Source organism: Sinocyclocheilus grahami, unplaced genomic scaffold, assembly GCF_001515645.1.
Source record: "Sinocyclocheilus grahami isolate Dianchi unplaced genomic scaffold, SAMN03320097.WGS_v1.1 scaffold1359.1, whole genome shotgun sequence".
Lineage (NCBI taxonomy): Eukaryota > Metazoa > Chordata > Actinopteri > Cypriniformes > Cyprinidae > Sinocyclocheilus > Sinocyclocheilus grahami.
The window spans coordinates 224,504-238,634 of NW_015506538.1; the positions used below are offsets into that span (position 1 = coordinate 224,504).

A 14,131-nucleotide genomic window follows, 5' to 3' on the forward strand; every position below is an offset into this window, starting at 1 on the left:
GACACCTGCTGCACAAGCTCGAGGACCCTCACCTTGCTACAGCCTACATCACCACAGCACACCACCTGACAGCATCCACCACGGCACCAACAGCCAAAAAGCCACCACTGGCTCCCAGCCGTGAGTGCCAGGTGTGTGTTCGATTGTTCTGCACCTTGACATCGCTCGTTGTTATCTATTCTATGGACAACAACGTTCGAAAGGGGGGAATTTGTAGCGTCTGGAACACTCCAACACACAATATATATTTTGTTAGCTAGATTTCACAAATACTTTGTAACACCCCAGGACGCCGAACAAGACCCTGGTTTCATGGTAACCCGATACATTTACAACCTTGTGGAATGCGAGCCGGCTCTCATTCTGCTTTCTCCAGAAACAAGGGGTACAAATGCACACGAGAAATGGACTGTTCTACTAATTAATTCATAGGAAAACCTTCTTTGAATGAACACCCATTTTCTTCAGGCCAGTGTGTATATTATTGCTGTGTTGTATTTAATCTGTTGTATTATAGACTATTTTTATTCATGCTTACGATAAACCACTCATTCATATAAGTAACTATTTCATGTCTAGTATCTATGAATTCGCCTTCTTATGATCGAAACAAGTGTGTATATTATATGCTGATACCTATGCAACATATTGATGTTCTAAGAATCGGTACTAATTTGTGCCTCAACACTCCAGCGAATTACATATGCAAAATACCATGCTTACAGACAAAGACTCATAAAAATCCTCAGTATTTCCAACCTCCCGCTTGGGATTTCAGCCTTCCTCATTGGACGAACCCATCTTGAGAGGCGTGAATCTCTGCAGGCTTTAAAAGGCCACACTCCATGTGACCCGCCCCTGTTCGGTGGTTCAGTGAGATGCTAAGATGAAGATGTGAGAAACGCTCCAGGATACCAAAGTTCACAACGAAACACAGCGTCTCCACAATATGACTGCTTCAGCAACAATACTACAGCGAGAATAAATGTTACACCTTCTTTCTTTGCGTGAACATTTGGGTGGTGTTATGCAAATCTTCTCACACAGTGACGTAGACATGTGGGGGGTGTGTTTGAACGAGCCGTTTTAGGAGGGCATGGACGAGTCTTAACTTTTATAAAGAATATCTCTTTGGGCTTGAGACTTTAGTCTTTACAACTTTAGGGATTTTATCTATGCACAAACAGCTTGTAACACTCCAAAGAGAAAGGAAAACTTGAAAGTGCATAATATGACCCCTATGAATCCCATTAGAGCTTTAAAAAACATTAAGAGTCATCTGTTAGTTGGTAGCATGTTCTTAATTTTTTTTACACTTTGCTATGAGCATAAATGGAGACTGAGGGTGCGTCTCAATCAGCTCCCTATAGTTCAGCAGTCAGAGCACTGATCAGGGAGTCTGACATTTTAAAGGCAATCTCAATAACAAAATCTTTCCAGTGCACTGGAACATTCGCTCCCTGAAAAATCCCATAATGCACCACAAAACTAGTGTCCCTTACCAGAAATTACGTCACATTTCTGAAGCGTGAAATATAATCCACACGAGTCAAATAGGGGTAATGCGTTAACCTGGTCTCACCGCTTCCGGTTCAAGCGTTTTGCATATGCTTCCTTAAATATGAAGCGGTTTTACTCAAGATGCCTTCTGTGGGATTACAAATTTAAGAATTGCATCGGACAAATGATTGTCTTAAGCAAGGTGTGGCAAGAGGTTCCTGTCTGTTCCTGTTCTCTTATTGTTAGTAAAATGAACCAGATTACTGAGACGATCACCTTTTGTTTGTAATGGCTCGTTTATTTTTATTCTTTTCATAACATTTAGATATAAAAAATTTATAAAACGTCAACCATAAAAACAGCTAGCTAGTTTAACTGATTATTTTAAAAGTCCATAGATATCGCTATTATTTATTACAGCTGTTAGCACGTTCTCTGATAAACGGAAGCGATGAGACCAGGGGCAAGTTCAAGCTCAAACCGGGGTGCACCGTTTTGCTACAGTTTCCAGTTTGAACGACATGTTTCCTGGAAACGATGTGCAATGGGGTTTGAGATACGTTTTCTCTTGTTTGGTGGGTGTGTCAAACATGTCAGCCCAATCAACAGCAACAAGTATATAAACCATGCGGTATTAAAGAGACAGCTGCACAATGTAATTAACATCAAAATAAATTCACAAGAGCAAGTATATTGTTTGCACATGTTTATTTACATTAAAGGCAAAATAACTGAAATAATAAGGGCACAAGTATAGATCTGGAACTTCTTTAAGTCTGTCTAAATATAATTTAGTAATTGCAATGTCTTCTGGTCCATATCCTTTTCTTAGGAAGGTGTGCTAGACACTGATTAATGTAACATAAACATACTATTCATTTTGGATATATTTTGCTATTGTATTGTGGAGTGACACTTTCATAAACTTTTCTATATTCCTCTGATTATATAAAATATTAATATTGGTAAATATTACAATACCATAGCACAATGAACAGTGATCAGCACTAATGATAAGCCTAATACTCACAATAAAAAATAATAAAGTCATATAGGTCATAACACAGTCTCGGAGGTAAGAAGTGGATTATCCTTCACCTGAAATGTTTGTCTTTTCATCCTGAAATGCGAGGCAAATGTTGGATCACAATAATTAGGAACCACAGTTTGCACAAACCCCTTCACTCGATTGGGATGATCTCTTTTATTCTGGAGGGCAAGGGCAGTGACTGTAACATCGAGCGTATTTTGCAGTATTAAACACATATTTATACGGATTTCATCAGGCTCCGAAAATTCTTCAAAAAGAACACAAAGAATGGCCTTCTCAGCTGCCATAGTTGCAACTCTTACATTATCAGAACAGAGTGTTCAACGCACCACCGTTTCCGTTTAAAACACGTTTTGCACCGTTTTGTCGGGGCTGAACGCAGCCCAGTTTTGCGGGTTTGGTCAGGTGACGTTCGACATATACCTTATATAATGACACGTGATAGAAGATTTGAAAAGACAAAACTCCTGGGCTGAACCCAGAAGAGCAGTTTTTTTACTTCAAGCAGCAGATCTCGGAGATCGGTGTTCGGTAAGGTCGTTTGAGATGCCAGACGCCTCTGCTTGAATGAGGACGAGAGTAGACAGCTGCAGTCATCCTCTAATCGTATTTGTGGCAGATGTATAAGTGTCTGGGTGAACTCCATGCTGATCGCGCTAGTGAGCTAGAGAGCTGATTGAGACACTGCATGAGTGACAGCGTTAGAGTTCAGCTTGAATGCTGTGAAAACACTATAAACATCTAAAATGGGAAAGAGCTGTTTTGAGATTTATATATAACTAGACAAGAAACTGGACTGGTCTAATTTATACATTGCCAACAGCTACAAAAACAGTAGCAAATGGATCTCTGCAATTCACAGAAACTGGAATCCAGGCAGCAAAACGTGGACTTGCAGTCAGGGCCGGATTATCCAATGGGCATTATGGGCTCAGGCCCAGGGGCCCATGCGCACTTGGGGCCCAAGCGAGGGGAAGAAAAAAAAATTGGAGTGTCTTTACATTAAGTGTAAATAGTGCGCTTGTTTGCAAACGCTATTTACAGTAGCTCCGCCCAGCAATGTCTGGTTGACACTCAATATTAAAAAAGATGCATTGAGTTCAATGGCTTCGGTGGTGTAGGCAGTAGAGAGTCAGACTCTCAGAATTACCTTTTGACGCGATCGACCCGGGTTCGAGTCCGCCACTCTATGGGCCTCATTCATGAAACACGAGCAGAACAAATTTTTGTGTAAATCGTTCATAAAGCCGTTCTGGCATAAACTTTCGAACTCATGAAAATGTTCGTATTTTCAAGATGTTAGTTGGTACGAAATAGATGTACACCTTCTCATGTGTTAATGGTGCGTAAAACGTTCTGTGTTCTTTTTGACAAACTGATGACACTGCATTTTGATCAACTGCCATTAAACTATTTTATAAGTTCAATTGCTCTGTTTTTTTTTCTTTTGGAGCTGAGACTACGTTTGATTACTGTTCAACTTTGGGTAAAACGCAGCGCTCGTCACTGTCACAAGCCGTCCAATCAATGGAACAAATGCTACACCGACCAACCATCCTACTTGCACAACGACTGAGCAACAATGGAGAAGTTAATATTACTGGTTACTGCATTTTTATATTCAGTTATATTCTTCAAAATGAGAAACTAGTAATACGTTACTGCCGTGAATATTCCACATCATAGCAACCAAATGGAAAAACGCTGTGCCACCAAAGAGTTCACAAGCGCCAGCAGCTGGCCATTTTCAGAAGAGCACCTGGCAAAAAATGCTTTGATGGACACGTTCATTTGAATATTTATTGTTAGGCATATTGCCTATTAGTCTTTTTTTCTTTTTTTGCATTTATGAAATATACTGGAGCCAAACCTGAGAAGGGAGTCCAGAATATTCCACTGTGTTCCTGGACACGCAATTTACGTAGCTGTAATTCATAGGCGGGGAATCTGGGATTATGTTTATTGTGAATGAGTGTGCGCACACGCCCTATTGACGAATGATTGGAATTCATTCAACGTTTAATTATCAAATCTGATGTTTACGAAGTGTTTGTGAATCTGGAGGAGAGTTTTCGGGAAGGTCTGTTTTACGGGCAGATTACTTTGAATTTACTCACATATTTATTCAAGTTTCATGAATGAGTCCCTATGTTATTATTCTGTTAATATACAAAAATAATGAGGTGCAAATAGTATCTGCCAATATAAAGTACAGATAGCATAATTACTATTTACACTTATTGCAAAGATTGCTGCTGGTCCAGGAAAGTATTGTTGCAATCATGCGACGTAAATTCTGTGTGATAGAGGTGTTTCCAAGAAATAGTACCCTATAATTTAAAACCTTGATTCTGCAGATGTGTGTATGCGCGTGTGTGGATGTGTGTGTGTGGGGGGGGGACAAGACATTGTGCCCAGGGGCCTCTGAATTCCTAATCCGGCCCTGCTTGCAGTTGCTGTTTTGTTATAGATTTTGAATTGTGCAGTAGCATATATTAGCTTGCAGGAAAAAAGCTTATTATAGCTAAAGTTATCCAGCTAACAGATGTTTTTTTTCATATGTAAATACCTTACTTTGACACTTTTAGACTGTGAAAAAAACTCAAATAAGTATTCAGCAAACATTTGAAGAACAAATTGTGAATCTATATTTATGCATGCATGACATAAAAAAACATGTTGCAGCATGATGTAGGTGGAAAGACAATCATTCATATAATTTTCATAAGTAAGGATTTCATATTATATTTTATGTATTCAGTACAGTATGGAGCACTGGAAAATATCATTCAAAACTGTATGCAAATATCCATAAAAGTCACTGAGATAAAGATAAATCTTGTATTTTACAAGAGTAGTATTTTATACTAATATTGTATTAATCTCTATTTCCTCTGGATGCTGCGAGTCCTTCCTCCCTGCAAAATAATTCAACACAAAAGCATTTACTGAGCTCTCATGAGTGCAGATTGTTCCAGATCAATGTGATTCATCTGAAAAACTCACCAGCTCTTCTTGCACAGAGGATCTGAAGAAGAATCACAGTAGGAGCAGCAAACACTGCAGTCTTAAGAATGATCAAAATCTCTACAGGAAAGATGGACAGATGAACAGAATCAAGACTTTGTCAATTAAATCAAAGGTATAAAATGATGATCAGTTCTTGACAAAGCACTGCAGATGGACTGTTTCAGCATTAATGAACTCTCGTACCTCTGAATAATGATCCAGCAGAACTACAGACTTTAATTTCTGCTGGATCTGTGATCATATACTGTATGTTACTTCAGTTCAAACATAATGAACATATAAACAAAACATAAGAAAATTTGTAACCTAAGTTCCCTGAGTAGGGAACGAGAGGCTGCGTCACTAGCACTATAGGAATCACCCCTGGGTGGGACGACTGACTGAACTCTTATACCATGACAAAATGTAACTGGCTAGTTTCACTTTGCACCACCTCTGAGGAATAAGTCACTTATGCCTCATAAGAGTGTGCTCGCGCCATATCACCTCCAGGGTTACACACATTACAGAGATGTTCCCGTTCATAGGTTCACTTCTACTCTGCGTTGCTGATGCTATGAAAACGGCATACCTTCACGCCGTCGGTCAACATAAGACTTGAAAGCCCTCACTGGGAAGAGACCACGAGGCTGCACATCACTCTCAGACTCCAAAAGCACTTGATGAGAGTGAAATGAGGTTGAAGGAACCAGAGGGACAAGGCCTAGGTCATAGTAAGACCTTAACCAGGTCAGGGGCAAAGTGCATACAATAAGGGCTGATTGACAGAGCCAGCAGATCTCTGATCCTCCTTAGAGAAGATAAGGCCACCAATAGGACCATTTTGAGAGCCAGAGACTAATGCAATACTGATGGCCTCAAACCGATGGCCTGCCAAACCTACCAGGACAATTGATAAGTCCCAAGAAGGGATTTGTATAGGGCGAAAAGGCCTAAGCCGTCTCCCCGTAAAAACCAAGAAACCAGGATGCCAATGAGGCTAAATCCCTAAACCCTTGATCCACTACTGGGACAGCCTTATGTGAAGCAGGCTCCACTGAACCACAGGAGACATTGCTGCCATAAGACCCAATTCACAGCATAAACCTGTGTGAACTAGTTGCCCTGGTTTGAACTGACTCAAACAGTCCTGAAGAGTCGAAACACAGGCATGTCCACATGGTGCAGGACTCTAAATCCACTCCTAGAAGAGTCGCCTGTTGACTCGGCAACAATACACTCTTCTTCTACTCGTACTCCAAGACTCCTCAAATGACCAAGAAGCGGGTCTCATGAGGGTCTGAGGAGGCCATGGCGGAGCAGGGAGTTTGGGGAGCCATGATGGAGCAGACAGTTTAGGAGGCCTAGTGTTTCTTTAAAACAAGGCAAAACTGCTGCTTACTCCTTTTGCTACTATTGTACTGTATGGCTGTTTTGCTGCTGTACAGTACAGCTCAAACATTGTGTTCAGGATCATGTTCATCATGTTCACGTTCACATATGTCCATGTGAGCTTGCAGACATAAAGACCTCAGATCTGTACAGCGCTCTCTTCCACCCTCAATACCACGACCGAGCTGAGAGCTGTTTCTGATGCAGAAAAGCTAGTTCATGCATTCATGACCTCTAGACTGGACTATTGTAATGCACTGCTAGGTGGTTGTCCTGCATCTTCAATAAACAAGCTACAGGTAGTCCAAAATGCAGCGGCTAGAGTCCTTACCAGGTCAAGAAAATATGATCATATTACGCCAATTTTACAGTCTCTGCACTGGCTACCTATTAAGTTCCGTATCAGTTACAAAATATTATTACTTGCCTATAAGGCCCTTAATGGGTTAGCTCCTGCATACCTATTTTTTTTATTAGCAAACAAGTCAGAATGAAAACAATGTAACATCTCAATTCAACATCATCCAGCCCTCCACTCTACAACCATGCGGTCTCTTACAATGGGGAGCACATTGAATACATAACAAAGTTAACAGAAAAAGTCACAGGGGTCCTGAAACATGAATTTCCGTGAAGAAGAAAAAATAAATAAAAATAAAAATAAAATAAAAATAAAATAAATAAATAAAAACCTGCATCATTCTAAGTCTACGTCATTGTTTTGTGAAATGTATTTGCAAATCTTCTCAGCAGCTTTAGTTCAGATCTGTAATGTAGAAAGTTGTATCATATTCACCCGAGCCGTGAATATTTCTAACATAATAATGTCTTGAAGTTGCATTAGCCACTTGTACATATCTAAACTATGTGGAGGGAGCCAGTGTTGTGCTAACAATTTTTTGGCAGATGTCAACTCGGCAAGCCAAATCATTTTTTGCAACTTAGAAAAACTCAACGCAGAATTATCATTCAATAGTAATACAGCAGGGTTCACCGGTATAGGGTACTCAATAATTTTTGATAAGGTCGTACATACTGCATTCCAAAAATGTTTGACCTTTTCACATTCCCACATCATGTGGAAAAAGGTTCCAAGTTGTTGATCAGAACAGTTATTGCAGAAGGGGCTGAATGAAGAGTCAATACGATGTCTTTTCAGTGGGGTCCAATAAGTCCTGTGACAAAAGTTAAAATGAATCAGTTGGTGATTTGGATTTCTTGATGAAATAAGAACGTTCTGCCATGTTCTAACCCAGTTCATGATATCCTCATCAAGTTCACAATCTCTTTCCCATACACGCTGTATAGCTAAGCCCTTTGATGTGGCCTCCAAAACCTTCCCGTACATCCATGAGGTAAAGTGTCCAGGCAAAGTCATATCCAGCTGGGTAATAATTGGATGCGAGGGGAGCATTCCCCCCCAGGGCACTCCATAGGCCTTCATGGCCGATCTTAGGCGCAGATATAAAAACAAAGAGGAAGTTTCTGTTCCATAGCGTTCACACAGTTCTTGAAAACTTAACATGCCTTTAGGTCCCGAAATATCTTTCAGTGTATAGATGCCTTTCTGCATCCAGTCTCTGGAGATAAATGGTGCACCTCCCGAAAGAATGCTATGGTTGTACCAAATGGGTGTATTAGTGTGCCACTTATTGGAATACTGAATATTTTTTTCCATCAACTTAAAATTGACTACATTATTGGTCATGATTGGACCAAAGGAATGCATACATTGTTTGTTATTCAGCCCCGAGAACAGTACATCTTGTAATCTGTAATTGCCAGCTAAACTCTCCTCAATATCCCTCCAGGGAACCTCAGAGAACGGGTTAAGCCAGACCTGAATACATCTCATTTGAAAGGCCCTATGGTACAATTCAAAGTTTGGGAGCGACAAACCCCCATTTTGTTTTACCCGCTGCAGGGTTTCAAATTTTAGTCTTGGTTGTTTACCATTCCAAATGAATTTACGAATCATAGAATTGAGTTTGTGCCAAAATCTTTTAGGTGCAGGTAACGGAATCATGGAACTGAGAAAATTGATCCGCGGCAACACGTTCATTTTGACACTCGCTATTCTAGCGTATAATGATAATGGCATCAAAGTCCATCTCTGGAGATCTTGTTCCACCCTGGCTAGAATTTGTAGATAATTGGCATCTGGAATAACATGCAGGGATGGATGAACGACAACGCCCAGGTATGTAATTGAAGACTGAATGGGAATATCACATGGCAGTCTGACTGATTTGGCCATATTATTAAGAGGAAGCAAGCAGGATTTTTCCCAGTTGATTTTGTAACCGGACAGAGTGCTAAACTTTCCAAATACCTCTAGAATCTGCGGAATTGAAACTTGAAGGTCCGAAATAAAAAGTAATATATCATCCGCATAAAGAGATATGTTGTTTATAAAAATTAACTGGGATTGAACAAACATTTTCCTGTCTTATTAGTTGCGCTAGAGGCTCGAGCGACAACGCAAATAACATTGGGGATAAAGGGCACCCTTGCCTTGTGCCTCTTTGTAAATTAAAGGGTAAAGAGTGCACCCCATTAGTTACTACATAAGCCGTAGGGTTCTTATATAAGACCTTAATCATATTCACGAAGCCTTTACCAAGTCCATATCCATCCAAAACAGACCAGAGGTAGTCCCATTCCAGCCTATCAAATGCCTTCTCCGCATCCAAGGAAAGAACTGCAGCTGGAGTGGGACAGCCCTGAGTCTCATGTATGACATGCATAAGTCTCCGAATATTATCCGCAGCCAGTCTGTTTGGCATAAAGCCGGTCTGGTCTGGATGCACTAGTTTATTTATATACCGCTGTAATCGCAAGGCTAGGATTCTAGCATACATTTTAACATCTGTATTTAACAAACTAATGGGTCTATAATTAGCACACTCTGAATGATCTTTTCCTTTTTTAGGTATCAACGAAATCAGTGCTATATTCATTTGTGGATGAAAAGCGCCAGCCTCTACAGTAGCATGTACGGATGTTAGAAAGACAGGCCCCAGTAAATCAAAATATTTAAGAAATAACTCTGCTGGGATTCCATCTAAGCCTGGCGCTTTGCCTTTCTTAGCGCCTTGCAAAGCCTCTTTAAGCTCCTCTAAGGTGACAGGCTGCCCTAAAAGTTCAGCTTCTTCATGACTAAGACGGGGTAGATTGAGAGACTGCAGAAAATCAGTATGGCTTGGACTTGAAGAATCAAGTTCAGAAGTGTAGAGTTTGGAATAGAAATTAGAAAATGTTGAGTTAATTTCTTCTCCATCCCTGACCAGCCCTTTAGATGGGTGATTAATTATGTCAATACAGGCTTTCGCCTGACTTTGTTTCAGTCTTAGGGCTAAGAGTTTGCTGGGTCTAGCACCTCTGAAATAATAGCTCTGTCTCGTCCTGAAAATCACGAATTCAGCTTTCTTTCTTAAAAGATCATTCAGTTCTGCCTTTAGGGTCCGAAGCGTCTTGAATACCAAACTAGAAAAATAGGAGTTTAGTGACAGTTCAAGCTTTTGACATTCTCTTTCTAAAAAGTCAATTCTTTGATTTTGCATCTTTTTTACATTGGTGCCAAAGGCTATAGAGAAATCTTTAATGAAACCTTTTGTAGCTTCCCAGACAAATATAGGGTCATCAACAGAATTAATATTAAACGAAAGAAATTCAGACAGACCGGCTTTGAAATCGTTATCGAACTGGCTATTCTGCAAAAGAGAAATATTAAAACGCCACCGCGGAGATCTTTCAACCAGCGGATTGCACTTAACCCTCTTAGCGCCAAAGTCGCAAAATTGCGACAAGACGTCATACTTAATCAAATAGACTGTAGTTCCTAATATGGTGTAATATCTCATTTGTATTCCCTACCACTAGATGGCAGACATGTAGTACTTCGATTCTAGACCAAAATTACGTCACCTTCCTATTCAAAGTGTTCGAGGAAAGAGCAGAGCAAGTGAGCTATCGTGTCATTGATGCGGAAGCAGTTCAGTTCATAGCGTGCGGGTAAGCTGTGAGATTCGTGAGAGAAAATCGCCAAATGGCTAATAAAAGTTCTACCGTGAGGATGTGTTGCAAATGTTATTCGCCGATTCTGACTCTGAAGAGGAATATTTGCCTTTTGGAAATGACGATCGGTCGTCTAATAACCGCGCTTCTCCCGGTACATCTTTGCAGCACAACGGTGCCGCCGATATCTATTATTTCCTGAATATTATGACATTCAGGAGGGCCGCCCCCTGATGACGTCATACTATGCAAATTAGATGAGCATATTTACACCCCACATAAACTTTCGGTCATGCCCAACATTTTTCTAATTTACATTAGAGCTCTATCTGTAAGCCCTTTCAAGCTACAAGCTTTTGAAATCTTAATGTCAAAATCCAGCATTTTTCCAAAAAAACCCTGGCGCCTAAAGGGTTAAAGTCTGTCATTATAGGATTATGATCTGCGAGAATTGCTGGAAGTATTTCTGTATGCTCAAAAGAATTCAAAAGTTCTTTGAAACACAGTAAGTAGTCTATTCTTGAAGATGAAAGATGTCGTGCAGAGAAAAAAGTGTAATTCCTACTCAAGGGGTTCTCAGATCTCCAAACATCAACCAGATTCAGTGCTTTCAGAAAATCGTTAAGTGCAGCAGAAGAGTTACGCTGAACTAAATTGGAGGAGGAAGATCTGTCCAGTATTGGGTTTATTACAGCATTCATATCCCCCCCGATAATCAAATAATAATTTGTTAAAGAAAGCAAATGACTAGTTACATGCGGAAAAAAATTTGCCTCAAATATTGTAGGAGCATAGACTGATATGAAAGCTATATTCTTCCCCTTAATATTTGTGAAAAAATAGGCAAGCCTGCCAGATTGGTCCTGGTTTTCTCTATCAACCTTGAGGTTACAGCTGCGAGAAATCAAAACAATGGTACCTTTAGTTTTAGTATTATCCGTAGAGAAAGCAGCCACTTTATAAAATTTATTCTGTAACCTCTGAATGTCCATTTTCTTTAAATGCGTTTCCTGAATTAACGCGATATCTATCGCTTTGCTGCGCAAATAAATAAGAAATTTGGTTATCTTATTTGGACTATTAAGCCCTCTAATATTCAGTGATATAATTTTTAATTTATCCATAATCTGCTAAAGTGGTACAAACTCGAATATATTTTGCAAAACAAAAATGTTTCTGTTTAGCCTGTGACAAGACCACAACAGTGTAAGGAATAAATAGAAATAGCACAAACAAATATCCCCTATCAGAGACCGCTAAAACCCCCAATACTACACGGGTCCGTGACAACATCAACCGCTATTCACCAGAGCATCAACGTCATCCACCCTCTTCCACTGAACATGAAATATGCAATATATTAACAATAAGTAATGATAACAACCATATATGCCTACATGAACAGACTATACACATCAAACCGTTTAACTATCATAAAAAATAATAATAATAATCAAAAAATAAAATAAAATAAAAAACTGGCCTCTAATCATCCGAAACCGATCGAGGATGCACTTTATGAACAGAGCGCTAACTCACTCCTGGCACTTTCAAAGGCACGCTTTACTCATCCATTGACTCTGGAGGAAGTGAAGGTCCATAAAAGGACAATTTACGCCTGGCACCCAATGCATGACCATTACGAGCTTCGGCCAAGAATTCCTCTGCTTTTTTAACTGAGTCGAACGATTGCTGACTACCTCCAGAACCGACGTGAAGTACAGCGGGGTAAATGAGAAAATTCGGGATTCCTAGCGCATTTAACTCCTTCTGAATGCTTCCGAAAGCCTGCCTTCTACGGGAAGTGAACCCGCTGTAATCAGCGAAAAAACGCAGCAGGTGCTCCTGATCTCGAATTGGTTCTGCTTTCATCGCTTCCCTTGCGCCTTGGAGAATCGCCTGTCGGTCCCGGTAACGAAGCACTCGAAAAATCATAGTGCGTGATTTATTAGAGCCGTAGATTCTGTGCGCTCGGTCAATCTCAATCGGGCCTTTCTTCTTCAACGCCGGTATCCAGATAGGGAGCATTCTTTGAAGAAAACCTATTGGGTCATCCCCTTCACGGCCTTGTGGCAGTCCTATCAAGCGTACATTGTTACGGCGAGACCGGTCTTCTAACTCCGCCATTTTCAAGGTGAGGCTTTGCTGCTCTGTTGTGCACATATTTATATCCTTCTTCATCTGTCGAGTTTCACCTTGAAGCTTATCAACCTTTGACGTTAAGTCGCGTACAGTGTTCGTTTGAGATTGCACTTCTTGGCGGAGCTCAATCAAAGAAGTTTTAACATCCTCCATAGCCGCTCGTATCGCATTCTGGACCATAATTTCCAGAGAGATTTGTTGTTTTGAGAGCGCCTCTGTAATGGCGTCAGTCAGCTTAGCCTCAGCGCCTGCTAGTTTCATCTTTTTCTTCCCTGAGGGAGTTGTGGACAGCGAAAGGTCCTGTTTTTTGTTTCCGTACATTAAGCTAATAATATACAAAACAGAACAATACCAGTTGATGATACTGTAAGTCTGTTAAGTCGTAGAAAGAAGAGGGTTTGGACGGAGCGTTAGAATCCCTCGACCATCGCGTGAGTTGGTCACGTGACCTCCCTAACTAGTCTTCTACCACGCTACAATCCATCACGCTCCCTAAGGTCGCAAAATTCTGGACTTTTGGTAGTACCTAGGATAGCAAAGTTCACTAAAGGAGGTAGAGCTTTTTCGCATTTGGCTCCCAAACTCTGGAATAGCCTTCCTGATAACGTTCGGGGTTCAGACACACTCTCTCTTTTTAAATCTAGATTAAAGACACATCTCTTTGGCCAAGCATTCAAATAATGCATCTCATAATCTTATACTGCAGTTGTATCTGATCAAATGCACATTATTATTCTTTAGTTTGGGTTAAACAAATCAATTTTGCTTGGTTGGAACAGCAGCTACGCTAACTATGTTTGTATTTGTTTCTCTGTTTTTTGTAACTAGGATTTACACAAGCTTCAGTCTGGATCCAGAACACCTGAGAAGAGATGATGCCAACCCCTCAGAGGACCACAGATGATGCCAACCCTGAAACAACATACAAAACTACCAAATTTTGCTATAAGTTTGATTGCATCATATAATAATTGCTGTTAATAGCGTTCATCGTCTGTTTGATTACGTCTTTAATTGATT

The 14,131-nt window shown here is 40.3% G+C and overlaps 1 protein-coding gene across 1 annotated transcript in view; it reads right to left on the reverse strand.

Moving 5' to 3' along the window:
* Window positions 1-5,413: 5,413 nt before the first annotated feature.
* LOC107569564 (uncharacterized) overlaps window positions 5,414-14,131 on the reverse strand; it is a 21,403-nt gene continuing 12,685 nt past the window's right edge. Inside the window, exons 5-6 of the mRNA XM_016255680.1 lie at window positions 5,558-5,638; window positions 5,414-5,469 (exon numbers count right to left, since the gene is read on the reverse strand). Coding sequence (XP_016111166.1) covers window positions 5,414-5,469; window positions 5,558-5,638 — 137 coding nt within the window. The remainder of the gene's footprint in view (window positions 5,470-5,557; window positions 5,639-14,131) is intronic.